A 19,952-nucleotide genomic window follows, 5' to 3' on the forward strand; every position below is an offset into this window, starting at 1 on the left:
TGATCTGACAAATTAAATTAAAAAGCATCCAATTCACCATCAGAACCCACTGACCAAGAGTAATTAGCAAAGAGTCAAGTCTTCTTTAGGTCTTGTGAAGGGACCCGCCCCTTGATCTCCTGGATTGGAGGAAGAGGCCCTATGCTGTGCACGGTGCAGGAACATATAGAATCTTAGTCACTCATTTCCCCAAACCTGATTGGATCCTGATGACTAGAGTTTGGGGAGAACAGTGGGACAATCAATTAGCCACTAACCATGTAAGACAATTTCTGCTACCATAAATCATTCTTTGGGACACATTCTCATTTTGAACACATTGTGAGGGGTTTTATTTTTGAAACCTTCTGATTTATTTGTATGCAGGAATCCAAGCTTTTGGTGGACACTAGAAAGTTTACAGCTTGTCACTGAAGCTCAGTGGTGAGGAGTGAGTGATTTCAACCCCAAGTATCCTGGAAAAAAACTGGAAAATGTTGTCGGTCATTCAACATTTGTTTCAACTATCTCATGTGTAAGAGAGACACATTCAAGGGTATCTTTCTAATTTCTATGAGAAATAAAAACCACGGAAAGGGAAGCCTTGTTTTTCATCCTAGATTATGTGGTAACCGAGTGTCCAAAGGCAAGTTACTTACCTCACATGGGTAAAACGAGGGGGTCAACTAGATGAGCTTCAGGCTACCTTCTCATGCTATTGTTCTTTGGTTTTACAGCTAGAAGCAACTCTTAATCATTTGGGTCAATGGGGGAAACCCTGTAGGAAATACTGCAAGCCAGTAGTCTCGGGAAAGGTAGTACTGCCTCCTAGGGGAAATTTTGGAAATCTGTGAGGGTGTCTGTGGTTCACATGATTATTGTGGGCACTCATGGCATTAAATGGGTGGGAGCCTGGGGTGTTAGACATTCTGCAGTGTGTGGGACTGTCCCACCGAGTGAGGCATTGTCCTGTGTCTTATATGATTCCGAAGGTCCCAGTGGACATTCGTGTAAGACAAAACCTGTTTATGATTTCTAAGCTTGAATCTATCTTCATTTTACATATTAACACAAAGCATTTTTTTGGTATGGTTTTATGTACATTGAATTTTCCTGGGATGCAACGACTGGGTAAATTGAGGGACAGTTGTAATTTGTTTTGTCTCAGAATTTACCAGGAGCTGCTCATCATTTGGGAAAACCACATCAGCAGCAGCTCAAGACTCATGGTCTTTGAGCACCAAACAGCACACTTATGTGAAGGTACATTTGTAGCAGTTGCATTCATAGTGGTTCTACAAATGATGGCAGGCAACCGACGACTCTGTTGTGTCCCCTAATGTACTTATGCCCCAGCATTCACATGCTGATATATTATTTTTATCAGAAATTACTCTTCTTTCATTTATCTTCTATACAGAGGGCATGGTGATTTTTTTAAAAAAAGTTAGTGTTTAGGAAGGTAACATTATCTCTAGTTTGCTTTGCAGAACAGTAGAAAAAGAATTGCAGTGTATTTATTATCTAAAGTTGATTTGGTGTACTAGGATGGAGAATCACTATTCTAAACATGAGAGAAGTCTATAAACAATCTCTACTCAATTTAGTAAGGCATTTCAAAAATTTCTTGCCCCAGAGTTACCTTCCCAGTCATATTTGCCTTATGCTGTTATCGAAGTGACTTTGCATTCCTTGGCTATTCAAGTGGTTGGAAAGGGAGAGGCATATTGATTCCAAAAGTATAACCGTGTAGGTGGAGAAAATCAATAGAGAGTACAATGTCGGGGTGCAAATGGCCATCAGCGAGCGACAGCGTGCTGCAGAGAACATGATGGAAGTTCTCCCATTAGGGTTGTTCAGAGATGGCAGGTCCTCGAGCAGTATGGAGGATTCATTTCTGCAGGACTAGAGAGAATAGGAATGGTTCCTCACAGCCTGCAACTCTGATATCCTTTTCGGTTATCTACCTTTTAAGTATATTGTAAACATACCCCTGTTCTCATTTTGTAATATCCCTAGTGTTCTGTTTTATTTCCATACCTAGAACTACTTTTGCTTAAATTGAGTAATTCCCAGCCTGAAGAGCAGTCAAACTTAGGATTTACACATTGAAAAGTGGGTTGGGACAAGATACCAGAAGATTCCATATTTGAAACATTCTCGATCAGTCCCTTTGTGAGTACCCCAAATGTGTGATTTGAGGTTCAGAAAAGTTTGGTTCCTTTCAGTGTGAATTTCTTTTTAACTCCAAGAGTCTATGGTCCTATCATATATAGGTATAATAGGCCAGGCTTTAGTTAGATACTCCCAGGGAGCCTACGAACAATATTGAACTTTCTAAACTTGTACCTAAGACAGCGCTGCCCAAGTGTTAAGATGATCACTACATGTTCCTCCCTGTCTAATGTCATCCTGTCATTCACAGCCTGCCCACCCTGATTCTTTAGTACCTTCTCAGGACCAGGAAGCAAAGATTCTCCACCCTAAGAGGGTGTAAAGGAGAGAGATCCCGCTGGCGGTAGGTGAAAGGTAGAGAAGGGTTTCTCCACTCGAGAAATACATTTCCCTCTTCCTTCCACCAAAGAAAGCCATCAGACAAATAAGTACTTTTTAAAAGTGTACTTGGGCCTGGGAAGATTAAATCTAGTGGTTATTTACACCTGAACACCAATTACTCTACTCAGATAAAGAGAGGTTTTCCCATTACCATGTAGTTTAACATATTGACTAATTCCCTAACCTACTTATCAGTGTATTTACTGATTTCCTGAATAACTTCGGACTTCCTAAATTTCCTTCCTTTAGTGCCTGCTAAATCAGGCGCTGTGGTGAGTATCAGAGCCTTAAACGGAAAGTAAGGCAGGTCTCCTGACGTTGAAGCGTCTATATTCTAATCGGGAAAGAGCTTAATAACCGGAAGATTCCACGCGGCTGGTACATAACGTTGTAGGGTATTTATGAGGTGCTCTGGGAGCCCCGTGGGGCGAGTGTGGTTCTGAGGGAGCATGGTTCTCTGGTTGCCGGAGAAGTGGGGAAATGAAGTGGGGAGGCTATTGAGTTGCATCTTGAAGGGTGAGCTGGGCTTTCCCAGGCAGAACAAAATGGGAAAGGGGGGGGGGTCTCAGGCAGATGAAAGGACACAGCTGGAATGACGTATAGGCTGCTTTGGGGATTGAAGATGATGAGTCGGCAGAGATAGCCTGGGGTCAAGTGTTGAGGGAGCGGGACCTGGTTAATAGGTTGGGAGAATCTAGCAGAAAAGGACCGTATGGTTCATCTACTATAGTCGTAAAGCTTTCTCTGGGTTGTAAAACCCACTCTGCCCACAGAGTCTTATTTGAGAGCTTAATACATAAATAAGTGAAAGCAGGGTGCTCTGTCTGAGGAGAGAGTAGGAGACCTGAGGCTGGTCTGCCCGGGATCTCCCGCATCCCACGCCTCCCCAGAGCTTTTGACTATCCTCTGAGGACCCACAGGCTGTACTGAGCGCGGGGTGGGGGAGGGGTATCAGCTGCTCATCTAGGTGGTTTTCTTACTTGATAGAGGATGCAGCCGAGCCCCAGACCTGAAGCTGCATATTCAGGTAATGACAGAGCAGGGGCTAGAATGGAAGTCTCCTGATAGCCAGTTCTAGGAGCTTTCCAATTCATTCATTCATTTATCTGAACCATTTATAAGGTTCCATCTTGATGCATCTACGTTAGATTTTAGGGACTTAAAGGTGAATAGGAAGAATACAGTTCCTTTTCTGTGGGTCTTATAGTCTAGTGGCGAGGACAGACCAGAAGAGCAACAATTACAAGAAAACAAGAAAGGAGATATTAGTTGTAGGGAGTGGGGGAAAGTGCATGGGCTGCTTTAAAGAACTGCAACCCTGAGTTCTGAAGTGAGGTGTTCAGAGAGCCAGAAGGACTGTCCATAGAGAAAAGGGCGTCAGGAGGTACGAGAAGGAGTGGAGAGGAGCATCCAGGAAAACAATTAGCCAGCTCTGCAGTTTCATTCAGGCCTCTGGGATCAGTCCCAGCCTGTGTGTTGCTCAGAGGAGCCTGCCTGGGGTGACTGGCCACAGGCCACAGATAACAGGCCTGATTGGTTGTTTTGAACGTGTTGTATTGGTCAGCGATGCCTTGTCCATGAAGTCAGTTCCTCCTGAGTGCCAATTATCCTCTGTCTCATAGACCCAGGAAGGAATCAGCTGTTGGATGACACCAGTGCAACTCACCGCTTAGATCCAAACATGTCTTTAAGGAAGTCCTCACCAAAGACGGCATTTTGCTGAGATCGTTGTTACCCATTTCCTTCTCATTTTCTTAGTCTTCTTAAAATATCTCTGTTCCATTAATCAATTCACAGCAGGGCTATACGTGTTGTGTATACTGATATGGTTGCTAGTACTGCTAGTAGGTTGGGAGTGGGGTATAAGGAGAAATCACAGGACCCTAGAGAGAAGTAGAGTGTGAGTTCTCTTGGAAACATTTGTGTTCTCTGCAGCACTGAATTCCAGATGGTGGTAATGAAGTATCCCCATCATCACTGTCCCCCTTGAGAAGCACGTTGCTGGATTCTGAGAAACATCTATTCAGCCCCCTGTGACCCTGCACCAATGTCCTCTTCCCAATGCTCTTGATCAGCCAAGAAAATTGTGGGTTTCTTTTTCAGGGAGTAATCCATCAGGCTCTCTCTCCCTCCCACTTCGACCGTCTCTTCTACCTGAGTAACCTTGGTCACTCCATCACCTGTCAGCGAAGCCCAGGCAATGTTTACAAATGCATCTGGAAGAAAAGCAGTCTGTCTGGGGATGCCATAATTTTTCTGCCAAAGCGGGTCCCAGGTGGACAGTAAGAGCCTGTGTTTAGGGAATGGGTGGCATCTTCAATCAGGGTGTGTGTGACACTATTACTTACTGAACCTGACAGGCCTCCAATTAAAGTTGGGTAGGAAGCAGAGAACTGGAAAATTCCCCAACCTGCTGCACCAATATATCAACATACAAACAGGAAGGAAAGAAGCTGTCCTCATAGTCAGAGAAGTGACTCCCAAAATAGGTCAAGGAAGTTAATTAATTTACTTATGAAATAAGACCAGACTATGTGTTTACTCTCTTGTCTAGATCTCCCGTTTGAAAATATTTTAGAGGTTATTGGAAGGTACAGTTTTCATAACATGATGAATTCCAGTATCATATTGTCTGGTCATGCTATTGTTAATATCATCATTAGTGTACATTAATTGTATTGCTTTATCAGTGATAATGAAGATGGTAATAATAATAATAAAGATCATATGGTTGCTTTCAACTGAAAAATTCACAGGGTTAGCTTTTCCTGAGTCCATCTTCTGGCCCAGATTGGTCCCTCTTCATTGCTGAGATGGCAGGTGGGCTAGAACTGCCCTTTTTTCTGCTCATAACATTTTTATGTAGGTGACCTTGGGTTAACATCAAAGAGAGCCTTGCAGGGGAAAAGCTGTTACAAAACGGAAAGACATGTGTTGGAGCATCTACCTGTGGTAGGCCCATTGTACATGGTTCCTCATCTGATGCTCAGGTAAGCTGCGCGGGAATGTTGGGGCCTCCATCAGCAGCCCCTCTTTGCTTTAGGAGAAGCCGTGAGGTGTCATAGAAGAGACACAGCCTCTGGAGAGAGACCCAGAGAGTGCTTATAACAATTAAGTGAGATAATGCACACAGATCACTTTGCCCAGTGCATCGCACAAAGTGAGTGCTTGGTAAATGGCAACGAGAACTATTACGAACTGTGGCTTTGAGCAACTCACCCAATTCACTGACCCTTAGTTTCTCCATCTGGAAACTGGCGATGGCGATGCCTACTGTGCAGGTTGTCATGGGCAGGCACTCCTCCAGCGGGAGTTATGGCTGTTACTACAGTTGAGGAAAAGGATATCAGAGAGCTTTACTTAGCAGTAGCTTCTGGAGTGTTTGTGCAGGAGCCTTTGCCTCGTAGATGGGATAAAAGAGGTTAGAAACAAGTATTGTCGGCTGATGGTTTTAGAGACTCAGCATTGGCAGAGAAGTTATCTAGAATCTAGACCAAGCCCTATGTGTGCTTGATTCACTTCTAAGTCAAAACCTGGAAAATTTTCTTTTTAGGTTCTTAATCTTTAATCTAGAAACATCTGTTCTTTTCCACAAATCCTGTTAGAAATTGTGAGGGTGAAGAGAAAGTTCCCAGTTTCTTGTTCAACCTTTCTTTATGAGACCTACTGCCCCTCGTCCAGATGACTCTGATGACTGAGCCATAAAGGCTTTGTGCGGAAAGGCAAGGAGGGCAGGCACTGAAGTGACAGCCAGTCAAAGATTTTCCAGCTCATCTCTCCAGGAGTAGGCAGTGCCCCCGCTGACAGAGATGACAGTCCTAAGAAGCTTCTGTGAGGGGACCAGGCCATCACCCCCTTGCCCTGAGAATTTAGTGGGCAGGACTAAAAGAGATGCTAAGAGAACACACCTGAGCCCTTGCGTGGCCTCCTCAGCCCATCTGACAATCACGTGGGACCAGGTTCCCCCAGGACAGGCTGCGTTCTTGGCAGACGCCCAGGAGGGTGAGACCCAGAGAATCTCTCGTGGGCCTGGATCTGCTCTCAGTGGAGGACCTTCCCAGAGACATGAGAAGCCCCTCCGAAAAGGGGTGCCATCTTGACTTTTTTCCAAAGTGGGCCACATGCAGAGAGGGAGGACCAGAGACTCAGGACTCAGGAAGTTGTTAGAGAGAATCTTCTGGGTGTGGGCATTTGGTGACAGCTCCTAATTCTTTCTAGTATAGTTCTCCCTCCTGGGGTACAAACACGTACCACTTTCACCTCCCTCCCTCTCCTTTGCCCTTTCTACTCTCCAGCCCACAAACTCTAGAAGAATTTGGCCTTCTGTAGGGCATAAGTATGAAGTTTGTATTTTAAGGAGTGAGTGTTGCTGCCTGCTGGTCAATGAGGATGGAAGGATGGAGTGCATGGTAAACAGTACTGGGGCACAGCTGACCAGGATCTGGGGTAACTGTTTTTCCTAGATTCTCACCTAGATGGTCCTAATGGATTGCTTCCAACTGGACAGCCCCTACCAAATGCAATAGCAATGGTGGGATTTTAGCTGACTTTTCTACAAGACAACTCTGGTAAATGGAACAGTGAATCGCTTGGATATGTTGGTGGCTTCTTGACAGAGGCATGCCCTCCAAGGAAAACACTGATTGCTTTTGACATGATTTATTGTGTAGAGTGCTCTCATAATTAAAACATGCTTAGAGGTGTTTGCAAAGGAGCAGGCATTTGTATCTATGTTTTATACGTAAGAGAAATTCATTGCATTGTTTATTTTCTTTAAAAAGCCTCAGAAATTATAAACTGGGGTATTTGTAAATAAAGTCTCAAGATAAATAACCAAGGACTATTGAATTTATTACAGAATAGGAAATTCCTGAAGAGTTGATAGGATATAAAGATATATTTATGTGTGCATGTGTATACATACATATTTATGTAAATGTATACATATAGTTATATGTTTTCAACTACTTTGCACGGGACTTTGAGGATCAGGTCTATGTAAATGGCCAGTGGTGAAGTAGAGTATGAAATGTTTGTGATGCGTGCTAGCAAATCATTGCTTTTCACGCACATACAGCTACCCATGGACACTCAATAAAGCACAGGCACAGACTGTGTCTAGGATGAATGCATTTCTTGGGTTGTTAAATCAAAGTTTCACTGTACTGCTTGCTGTTCTGTCTTCTCCATGCCAGCTCTACCCTTTGTATTACGGTGTTTGTCTATGCTGTACCCCAGAAATTGGCAGCTCCGATCCTCAGGCTGTCAACTGGAAAGGCCGTTTACCAGCGTCCCTGCAGCTTGGGATGCCAGTGCTTACACCTTCTTCGGTTCCATGTGGAAGAATATATTCTTCCTTCAGTTTCACTCCTCCACCTCTGCCTACATTTTTCTTTCTCCATTATTGCTTTTGATCTCTCCATCTCCATCTGATTGTAGCCATTTAACGAAGTTCTGCCCTTTGTTCTTTTCTCTTCATACCCCCTTTGCTTGGGTGATCTCACCCCCTTGCCAGGGCTGGTGGAATTTGCTGGGGTCGGGGCAGTGACCTCCCTGATTCACTCAACTGGCCATGGGCCCTTAGCACCAGCCTCTGTGACCCGGCAGTGTGAGGAGGGGCCCCGAGTGGGGCAGGGTGTTCAGAGCTGATGGCTGGCGCATGCAGAGCTCCTGAGCTGCTGTGCCCAGCCAGTTAGACTCTGCACGTAGTCTGCCTTTCCCCAGAGCCCCAAGGGCAGGAGCTGGTGCTAGGAGTAGCTCCTCTATGAGTTTCCATGAGCGCTCCTGTCTCAGGTGCTTATCCTTGCTTGTTGTTCCTGACTCACCTCTAGCCCCTGTTTCAGTGTACAGAATGGAGGCTGCTTAAATATCACTTGTTCAGAGAGAGGGAGTACTTTGCTGCACTGGTACCCTGTTTAGTTTCCATGGAGCCCTCACCACAATTTGTAATTCTCTTATGTACTTATTTACTTGTTTTCTGAGGCACAGCTTTTTTGTATGTTTTGCAGCACAGCTTGTTTAAAGGGGACTGTCCCTGTAGAGATGAGAGTTCCTCTTGGGCAAATACCTTCAGGAACAAAAGTATGCTTTTTGCCCAAGGTTTATCTGGAGAAAGGCTGAGTAGTAGGCGGGTCTGAGTCTTTTACCAGGTGTGCGCTGAGGGGTTCAGAATCTGAACCAAGGCCTGCTCATTTGCACTAAGAACGAACCTAGCCTTGTTAGGTTGAAGATCTGGCCAGCAGTAGTGGTAGTAGGGATAAAAATAAGAGCAAACATTACTAAACATTTACTGTGTGCACCAGCTCTACTGAGCACTTTACATACTCGATCTTAATCTCACAAGATAGAAAGGATGCTGAGGCCATCATTATTCCATTTACAGAGAATGAGTCCAGGATCTAGACAGGTTCTCTGGACTTCCCAGTATTTTCCACTTGACAGAATACACCTAGAAAATGACGTTTGTACGGATGTGGGAAGGAGGTCATGTGTAAAGGGACGAGGCTGTTCACAGGTAGCAGTGAGTAGCCTTGGGCCTCTCCCACCTCCTGCTGCCCTGAGGGCTGAGGGAGCAATACCTTGGCACGCCTATAATTTTTGGCAACCTGCTTGGGAAGCTCTAGGTTAAGTACATTTTTCAAGTTGCACAAGTAGTAAATGGCTGAGCAGGGCTTGAAGTGAGGTAGATCAGCTCTGGGACTAATTGCTCTGATGCTTCCTGGTGCTCCTCTGCTACGTGGTGTTGGGATGTGTGTGTGGGGAGTTGAGGCATTGGACCTTTCTTTACAAATCTTTCCACTCCCTAAGTTCTCTTTTTCACCCTAACTCACACAGGCAATCTAATCTGAACTCTTCATTGTGCATAGGAGGAAATTGAAGTCGAGAGACGTGAATGACTTGTTCCAGGGTCCTGAGCTGCTGAGGGACAGAGCTGGAACTAGATCCCAGGTGTCCTGACTCCTGACCCAGGCCCTTTGTCTCTTGCAGCTCTCATGACTATTTCACGTGTGCCTGTCTTGTTTCTTTGCATCGATTGATGCCAAGCCCTTTGTCTCGGAGTTCTTTCCTGTCTTCTGCGGCACCCTGCCACGCTGAGCCCAGAGCCGGCGGCCAGTCCCTCTCACAGCCGTGCTAGGGGCTCTCGGTATGCACTGTCCGCCCCAGCAAGTGCTGGAGAAGATGTCAAAGAAACCCAGTTTCTCCTGGGTTTGCTGGAGGAAACTCATTTTCACAATCAGCAGTTTGAGAAACTTGCATACTTCTATTAAATTGTGCTCACCTTTTCTGAACTGGTAACTGACATCCTTCCTACAGGGCTGTCAATCCAGCCCCACATAGAAGAGCTACATGCACTTCACAACACCCTTCTCATGGCTGACAGGTGACAGAAAGCCGCGGAGCTTAGAAGTCATTTTCATGACCTGGGTTACAGAAGTTTTGAGCTAGAAAAGTGTTCTCCTAATCAATGGAATAGAATGAGCTACAGGCTCTTTTGAAACCCTAATAAGAATGAGGGTTTCCTTGATTCGTTCGATTCTCTCTGGCGAGTTTTTTAATTTTTTGAGGGGGTGTGTCTGCATGGAGCAACATGGTGGTAACAGTCTCTGGAGCAGGCAGAATCAAATTTAGACTTGCCTTTTGCCGCTGACTGCTTCGTTGCCCCGGACAAGTCACCCATCCCCCACAAGCCTCAGTTTTGTCATCTGCAAAATGGATCTGACAATGGTACTTATTTTGTAGGATTTGTTGAGAAGATTGTGCAGCTGGTGTTCAGCTAGTGCCAGGCATGTTATCAGTGCTCAGTGGCTTAGCTATTATGATCGGGCATACTACAGGAAAGCTACTATCACCTACCAGGGAGGCTGAGAGGATTAAATGAGGTAGTATATGCATGGTGCCCAGGGCACAGAATTTGCCTAATGATAATAAAAACAATAGTAATAATAATAGAAATGACTAACATTTACTGAGTGTTTACTAACTTCTGTCTTAGAGACTTTAAAACATCAGGGGCAGCTGCTATCATTAAGATTTCAACCTACAGCTGTGTATTTAGACAGTATTTTGGAGAGCTAGTCTTCAATAAGCTTGGAGACTGCCCTGAATTTGTTCATCTTTGCATTTCCTCTCTACCCTCTCACCCACTTTGCATTTCTGCCTCTCCCACCCCGCAGTGTGGTTAAGAGCAGTTCTCAGATATGTTTGGGGGAACAAATAAATGCAAGTTTGTGGAATGAATGAGTGATCTTAGGTCATTGAAAATAGGTTGCAGAAGGGCCAACCCTTCTGGTGGTCACCTCTCAGGTCTGGCTTCAATTTGGGGAGGGGAAAATGGTCTGTTCTGAAAAACAAAACAAAGAAACTCACTAGGCTATCTAAATAGATCCTAAATATTTAGCGATCTTCCTCGGCATGACTATCCAACCTGAGATGAACACTGGAACGAGGAGACTCTGCTTAAACTTTGCGAAGGTCTGCAGAACGAGCCCAGGGAGGCGGTTGGAAGCCTCGTCTATGGGAAAGAGCTCTGTTCCCCTTACCGCCTCTCCAGGGATTCAGTTACCAGGGTTCACCTAATGTTGGTTGAGAAGATGCTAAAGAACAAGTGAGGGTGGCAGGAAATACAATGATCAACCCTAGTGCTGAACCATAAGCTTAGAGTGCCAAGAAATGTACTACTCGGTGTGACGGGCCTTTATTGCCTTTTAGACCGTTTCATCTATTGCAATTTATTAATCCCCATCTAATGCGAAAAGTGTTTTGCTTTAAAGATATCAGAGGCAGCTTGCTGAAATGGAGGACTGTGTGTTTTGGAGTCCTGCAATCTTAGATTTGAGTTCTGGCTCTGCCAGTAAATATCTGCCTGCTTCTCAGGAAGTTACTTTAACCTCTGACCCCCTGGCTTCTCATCTGAGGGCAGAACTAAAATCACCCCTCCCTGCACTGGCTTGGTGGGGATGGAGAGGAGGCGCTACACTAGAGCATCGTATGCAGTGTTCTGAACACAAAGATTAGTTTACTGTACCTCGTGGTGTTCTGTGGCGGGGCTGTTTACTAGAGTTTTCTGTTTCTGCCTTCACTTTCTTTCACCAGGATGGTATTGTAAATCCATTGTTCAAATGACATTATCTCAAAAACGTTCTCATTTGTTATGTGCCTTTTCTCAGCTAGAAAGAGCATTTATCCTTCTCCCTCACCCTCCGTCATCCAGCCATGCCCAAATACTCTTCTCCATCCCAGGCTTCCTGTCAGCCTCCACTTCAGGGCCTAGAGCCCCGTGGTCTCTTGCCTGTTCTGTACAATATGCACACAGCCAGATTCCCACCTCTGTTCTCTCCCCACTGTGTTACTAAAATACAGATCTGGTCACGCCACCGAACTTCTCAATGACTACAGAATGATGTCTAACCTTCCTGCCCTGGCCCCCAAATCCCTCCTTCTAGAACTCACTTTGTTTAAATGAATGATCCTGGTGGACCATTTTGATTAGGGGATGATAGTCTTTGGAGAATGGCCAGGATGAACTTGGAGGGCAATAGAAAGATATGTAGACTGCTCTGGATAAGATACGAACAAGAGTTTTAGGGCTTGACAGTGAGCAGGTGAGGGAGTAGAAGGTCAGTTTAAAGGAGGAAGGCTGCCCATCAATGGGGCTGGAGGCCGAAGTCAAGAAGAACAGAGGGTTTGTGGACATTCTCTAAAGCCAGGGAGAATTGGAGTAGCCTATATTCCATCGTAAGCTTGCTGTCTGCTGGGACGGACTGCATTATATCTCCTATCTCTGGCCCAAACTTTCCATAAAGTTCACTGCACATACAGCTTTACCTTGCTGTTACTTGGAGGACAGGAGGGACTGGGGTATCATCTAGTTGGATGATGAAGTGAAGAAAAGGGAAGAAGCCAATGAAACATGGAGTGGAGACAGAGACTCTATGGAAGCAGAGATTCAGAGCTGGAGGAAGTAAGCTTCACAACTCTCTAGGTTTATTGAGGGAGACTCTAGATTTTCTGATTGTACGTTACTGGGAATCAGAACAAATTTTACTTAAATGTTTCAGAACAACTTGACCTCAGCAAACTGGAGGGCTTAGGGGCTATGCATCGATTATAGATGTGGCAGTGACAGCTAGTTTTCCTTTTCTTTACCACCAATAGAACCCCTGTAATACTTGGGTTGGCAATGTACCCAGTCAGAAGACTACATTTCTCAATCTCACTTGCTGTATCTTAAGTGTGCAGGTTTTAAGCAATATAAATGGAAGTTATAGGAAAGGATTTATGAGAAAGCTTCTTTAAAAAGGGGCAGAAATGTGGGAAATGACCTGCCTCAACTTCCTGTTTCCTTCCTCCTTCCAAAACTCAGACAAATTGACCGGAGCTACAGCAGCCATCGTGGGTCTTGCAGTCACCTTGAGGATGGAAGCCAAGTATCCAGATGGTAGACCAGAAAGATCAAGGGGCCTGATTACCCATGACTGCAGAGCCACAGTAGCAGCCTCCCTCCAGACTTCTGTTATACAAGAGAGAAGTGAAATTATCTTTCATTTTTAGTTTTCTGCTGTATCAACTGAACCTAATCCTAGTCTGCTAATACAGTAGCAGAATAACAGAGTGATTATGAGAGGGCTCTGGAGTCAGACTGCTTTCACTCTGTTCCTTGCTCTGTCACCTCTTAAACAAGAGCCTTAAACCAATTACCAAAGGTTTCAGAAGCCTCCTTTTTCTCATCTGTAATATGAGGAAAATAACACCACTTACACATGGGGTTGTTGTGAAGATTGAGTAAAATAATGTGTAAAGCAATTAGAACTCTTTAGGTACACAGTAAGTGCTCAATGGTAGCTGCTGCTATCATTATTATTATCATGACTATTATTGCCATAATTACTTATCAGGTTTAGTATTCATCTCCATTAATGGAGATGATGGGTACTTTAGGGTAGAGACAATTTCTTATTTATTTTTGGTATTGCTTCAGGACTGGCATATGGTAGATACCCAATACAGCTTTCCCAAACCATATCTTATTAGATTTTTGCTACTATTTCTCATGAGCAGGTGATAAAAATTACTGGTATAGTGTACCGGGCAGGGGACTGATACTATGCATGCTTACTGTCATTTAATCCTTACCAAAACCACCTGAGAAATGGGCTGAAACGGTAGTTGTAGACAGTGCAAGAGCTTAGGAGTCATTCAGACCTACACTCTGTTTGAGGTTCAATTTCATTAATATTAAAAGAACTGGAAATAAGTTTTATTTCTCCACTCACGTTCCATGCATAGGAGCCTCTTGGGGCAGATTATTTTTAATGGCCAGGTGTCGCTGACACGGAGGCTTTACTTTGTGTTTCATCCCAAGCCAGTGAACTAAAGAACCTCTATAAACTACCCTCCTTCCATCCCTCATCTTGCAACAAAGCTGTCAGTGGGAACCAGGAAGAAAAACTGTTTCCCCTATCTGGTTTATACAGTCTGGTATATACAAAAGGGTTTTAAGGTTTGGCATGGGCACGGGGTCTGGTTGTGGGCTGCTGAGCTATTCAAGAGTAGATAAGACCTTTTGGACAAGGGTAAAGGTTACAGCACAAGCTGCTTCCTCTGATAAATTTCCCTCTACCTGTGATAGGGCTGTGGGCAGTTATGGTGTTGGGGCAGGAACAGTAGGAGGAGCCTGGGAAGTTTTTTTTCTTTTTTAAATTTTATATATTTTTGGCTGCGTTGGGTCTTTGTTGCTGCACGCAGGCTTTTCTCTAGTTGTGGCGAGCGGGGGCTACTCTTGGTTGCAGTGCGTGGGCTTCTCATTGCGGTGGCTCCTCTTGTCGTGGAGCACAGGCTCTAGGCGCGTGGGCTTCAGTAGTTGTGGCGCACGGGCTCTAGAGCACAGAGCTCAGTTTTTGTGGTGCATGGGGCTTAGTTGCTTCGCGGCATGTGGCATCTTCCCGGACCAGGGATTGAACCCGTGTTCCCTGCATTGGTAGGCGGATTCTTAACCATTGCGCCACCAGGGAAGTCCCTGGGAAGTTTTTGTAACTTTGGGTCTTGTCAAATTATAGAGAAAGTGGCTCTCTCTCTTAGATTTGCTTCATGTTATAAGCTGGTTTGCATCTCATGGGAGATGATGCCACAAGGGCAAAAGTCTCTTAAGAATCTGCTGGCCAAGTAGTTCCTATCTTAACATACATTTCCTCTTCTTGTAGGTCATGGCTATTCCAGAGGTAGCTCCTGGTTCCTATAGTGGAGTAGTCCTTAACCCTGGCTGCACATTAGAATTCCCTGGGGAATTTTTTTTAAATGCCAGTTCCTGGGCTCTACCCCAGTCTAACTGAATTAGAATCTCTAGGGCGTAGAGCCTGAGCATCGGTATTTTAAAAAAGGAATAAACAGAAGTTAAAAGAAAATTTTAAAATGAGTCACAAACTGAGAGAAAATATTTGCAAAACCATATATCTAATAAAGAACTTGTATCCAAAATATATAAAGAAGTCTTAAAAGTTAATAAGAAAATGAAGACTCCAATTAAATAATGAAAAAAATATGTGAACACTTTACCAAAGAATATATTTGCATGGCAAATAAATACATAAAAAGATGCTCAAAATATTCGTAATTAGGGAAATGCAAATTTCAACTGTACTGAAATATCACTATACCCCGTCCAAAATGGCAAACAAACAAAACAACCACAAAAAAACACACCTGACAATTCTTAGTGCTGGCAAAGAACAGAGCAGCTGGAACTCTCATGTATAGCTGGTGAGAATCAAAAATAAGATAGCTACTTTGGGAAAATGTCTGGCAGTTCATTATAAAGTTAAACATATACTTGCCACAAAACCCAGCAATTCCACTCCTAGGTATTTACTCAAGAGAAATGACAACTTGTGTTCACACAAAAACCTGTACACAGATATTTATAATGGCTTAATTCATAATGGTCCCAGACTGGATCAACCCAGTTGTCCTTCAACTAGTAAATGAATAAACTGTGTGGGGCTTTCCCTGGTGGCGCAGTGGTTAAGAATCCACCTGCCAATGCAGGGGACACGGGTTTGATCCCTGGTCTGGGAAGATCCCACATGCCGTGGAGCAACTAAACCTGTGCGCCGCAACTACTGAGCCTGTGCTCTAGAGCCCGCCAGCCACAACTACTGAGCCCGCCTGGCACAACTACTGAAACCCGCATGCCTAGAGCCCCTGCTCTGCAACAAGAGAAGCCACCGCAATGAGAAGCCCGCGCACAGCAACAAAGAGTAGCCGTCGCTCACCGCAACTAGAAAAAGCCTGTGCGCAGCAACGAAGACCCAACACAGCCAGAAAATAAAAATAAAAAATAAAATAAATTGAAAAGAAAAAAAACAAACTGTGGAATATCCATATGGTGGGATACTACTCAGAAATAAAGTGTAATGTCTCATTGATAACACACAACATGAATGAATCTTAGATGCATCATACTAAGTGAAAGAAACTAAACTCAAAAGGTTACATACTGAATGAGTCCATTTATATAACATTCTGGAAAAGACGAAAGTATAGAGACAGAAAACGTCTCTGGTTGCCTGGGGTTGGGGGTGGCAGGAGGGGAAAATCACAAAGAGGTAACATGAAGGAATTATTTGGGGGATGATGGAACTCTTCTGTATCTTGATTGTAGTGGAGGTTACACAATTGTATGTATTGGTCAAAACTCATAGAATTGTATATTTAAAAGGGTCAACTTTACTGTATGTACTTATAACTCAGTAAAGCTGAGCCTCCCTTCCCCAATCCATTATTCAGAAGCAAATTCCCCAATTTAAGTTCATAGTCAGGGTTGAGAGATATTGCTGGCGTAATACATTCAAATCTAGTTTCTGTTATTTAAACTTCAGTTTCCTCATATGTAAAACTGGAGATAATAAAACCTACTTTGAAGAGATATTATGAATCTTAAACGTGATGATATATGGCAAACTCCTAATATAGGGTTTGGCACAAAATAATAATAACCACTTAATAGGTGCTACGTGCCAGGTGTTGTATGGGCATTTTACAGATACCTCATTTAGTCTTTACAACAGCTCTATGAAGTAGGTATTATTGTCACCATTTTCAGGGTGGAGAAACTGAGGCTCAGAGAAGTTATGGAACTTGCTCAGAGTCTCACAGCTGGTCAGTGGCTGAGGCAGGTTCCAAGTCTAAAGTTATCGTTACTGATTACTTTACCACTCTGAAATCTTAATTTCAAGCATCCTACTCTTCAACTTCACTTCTGTCTTCTAATTCACTTTCTCGGTGTTTTTACTTCAGTGATTTCCTGACCTCATTGAGAACACCAGTCTTCATCGATCCTACCACTTCTCGTAAATCACCACTACCTTCATGTTCTCACTTCCCTTCTCATCCAACCTAAGTTGTGTGGTCCAGCAGTAGTTCCTCTTCCTTTTCTAGTATTCCTAGCCCCATGGCTTTTTTCCCCCTCTCTCTCTGCCTAGGAAAAGCTAAATCTAGTCAATCCCAACGTTTTCTTTATTCTACTCTTGCAACCAAGCAGCAGTTATTGCTGAAGATAGATGCAGATATGGAGAAGCAGTGGGAAGTTCGGTCCAGAGAGAAGCTATATGGAGATGATGGTGGGAGAGTGGAAAGAAGAGGGTGGAGGGAGGCTTTCCTTGGTTTAATGGCAAAGGATCATAGAGTGAGAGGCCTGGTTGAAGAAACCTGATATAAAAATGCTAACTTTGGCACAGTTATTTTGGTCCTGTCCCTGGCTGGGGGCTCTAGGAGGATTCTGGCTGGCCTCAGCTGGGAGATGTCAGTTACAAAGTGTAGAGAAGTGTTATGGACGAGGCCATGTGCAGAGAGGGGCATCCCTACTGGGACAGAAGCAGGGCTTTCTTTTGGTGCCTGGTGCCGTGGTGAAGGCACCAATTACTGGCCAGTACTGGAGCCTTCGGTGGAGCTGGTTCAGTGATGTGCTGGTAAAAGTTTAACAACTCACTCTCTGAAAACAAACAGCAAACAAACAAACTCTGATTTGTAGCATTTGCAAATTTCTGTGGTGTAAATACTCCCTCCATAGCCCCAGTCTAGGTTACACAGTGCCCATGAGCACGCTGTCAGGGGGACAGGCTACCAGAATGTGACTGGGCCTTGTTCTAATTTCTAAATGTAATGAAGCACCTTGAAGGATAGGAAGGAAGGATTCATTTGTGGGAATTGTCATGGTTTGGGGGACTGGGCCTTAATAGGATGGGATCTAGAGGAGACTGTGCAGTCTGCATTGACCAGGCAGGACTCTGAACCGTCTGCCCTACGTCCTCTGTAGGACTCCCTGGTTACATGCCTGCCTTTTGTCTTACCACTGCTCTTCTGTTCTATGTGCTAACATTTTTAGATTTATAAATTTATGGTGTGTAAGAATCTGGCACCTTCCCCCAAATAATTTCCTTGCCAAACAAGTTTGAAAATGATTGCAATCAGGTTAATATTAATAGAATTTCAAGCATCCACAGAATTTATTCATATATAAGGAAAAACTCCTCTATTCTGCAGGAATCTCAAATATTAGGATATTCATGCATATTAGAGAATGACTTCAGGAAAAGATAGTGGTAAGACCAACAAGGATATAAGGCATGACAGGAGATAAATCAAATCGGTCCTGGAAATATTTTCCTCATCACATTAAAACGATGTCAGATATAAACAGTGCACTTTCTGATGGCGTTTCCCTAGTCTGTGCATCCCACATGGATGGAGACTGTTTAGTCTGGATGTACGATACTAACGTAGACCCTTCTTGTGATGGTGTGCATTAGTACACAGAACTCCCAGTGTAGGTTAGCATCTTTACTTCTCCAGAAACATTTGAAGAGGCCACAACATTCACTGCCAAGACATGAGTTGACCCACGTGATCTGCCAATCCCAAACCCAGCAAAGCCTCATGCTTTTGCAGTATAACCATCAAGAAGCAGTAAGTTTTCCTTTTCTTTCTTTTTCAGGGTATCCATTGACCCGTCCCCAGCATCTGGGAAGATACTGTGGATTCCAACTCAAGAGAAGAGGAGGAAGGAGAAAAAGGAAATAGAGCTATTTCACAAACTATCAACGTGTAAGTCCTGGTACTTCATTAAAAAAAGCAAACGCGTTTTATGATTCTTTCTCAAGGAGAGAGAAGGCGCTGGCTGAGCTACCTCTGCAGAACATCAGTCTGTTGCAGTGCTGTGGCAGATGGTGCTTTGTGATTCTCACGATGGCTTTATTTCCTAGCTTGCTTTCCTCCTGCTTGGAGATCACAATGCCAGTTTGAGGCTCATAAAATCCCAATCATATCAGATTTACTGACTTGTCATTTTGCTACTCTGCCGATCCAGTATTTATTATTTATATCCTGGCTCTATCCACCCCCCACGAAAGAACTGACCTTTCTTCTCCTGAAAGGGAGACAGAATAAAAATAGAGCCATTAGGACATGACAGGGAATGAGCAGTTGGGCAATGGCTAGGCACCAGAATATTTATTTGGATCGAAAAACCAAAGAAAAAGGAAGCTACTACAATGAGCCCAAACCTAGCGCTGAACTCCCTGATAGTCAAGGCAAAAAGGGGGCATGATGACCACTTTGCTCATCTCACCACTAAATACTCTAGGAGAGCGGGACGAACAGTAACAGGCCTGCAGGCACACTCTCCACAGGCCTGCACCTGCACAAGATGCTTACCCGACAGTATGGATGCAACGGCTGCAATGATGAAGGACACGATGACGCCGGGTCCTGCCATTTCCTTGGCCACCAGGCCAGATACCACGTACATCCCAGTGCCCACGCAGCTGCCAACTCCGAGCGAGATGAGGTCCACGGTGGTGAGCACCTGGGCTAGCTTGGTGCCATGTGCTGTGGTGGCCCCAGTTCCCTCTAGCATGGACTCCACCGGTTTGGTGCGCAGGATCCTGGAGTGCATGGCGTACCAGGCAGCCCCCCACTGCACTCGCCGGGGGTCCAGGGAGGCGAGGAAGCCACTCATCCTGAGCGAGATGGGTTGTGGTGAAGATCAACTGATGGCAGAGGGCTGCAGAAGCCTTAGTGGATGCTCATCTAGTGACCAGGGATCTCCCTTTTAGGAAAGGTCGAGAGGTCCCCAGGGCAGACTTCTCCTGGGAATGAATGTCTGCAGGAAAAACACAAGAAAAAGGAAGATGAGACCAAGTGGGAAACAAACTATGGCTTGAAGGCATTGATGGAGGTCAGTGTACTGAACTGGTAGAACTGATCTAACCTGTGTTTTTATAATGCAGGAGGGTTGCATTTCCCCCTTTGTCTTGCCTCCAGTCCTAAATGACAGTCCGTAGTTTGCACTGTGTGGCATAGTGGTTATGAAGAGGGTGGTCTGAGTCAGGGCTCTGCTACTTACGGTTCTGGGAACTTAGAAA

At 44.4% G+C, this 19,952-nt stretch overlaps 1 protein-coding gene across 1 annotated transcript in view; it reads right to left on the reverse strand.

Moving 5' to 3' along the window:
• The window catches only part of SLC7A14 (solute carrier family 7 member 14), a 67,260-nt gene extending 47,714 nt beyond the window's left edge, over nt 1-19,546 (reverse strand). Inside the window, exon 1 of the mRNA XM_060149226.1 lies at nt 19,243-19,546. Coding sequence (XP_060005209.1) covers nt 19,243-19,546 — 304 coding nt within the window. The remainder of the gene's footprint in view (nt 1-19,242) is intronic.
• Nucleotides 19,547-19,952: the final 406 nt, after the last annotated feature.

The sequence above is a fragment of the Lagenorhynchus albirostris genome, chromosome 5 (assembly GCF_949774975.1).
Source record: "Lagenorhynchus albirostris chromosome 5, mLagAlb1.1, whole genome shotgun sequence".
Taxonomy (NCBI): Eukaryota; Metazoa; Chordata; class Mammalia; order Artiodactyla; family Delphinidae; genus Lagenorhynchus; species Lagenorhynchus albirostris.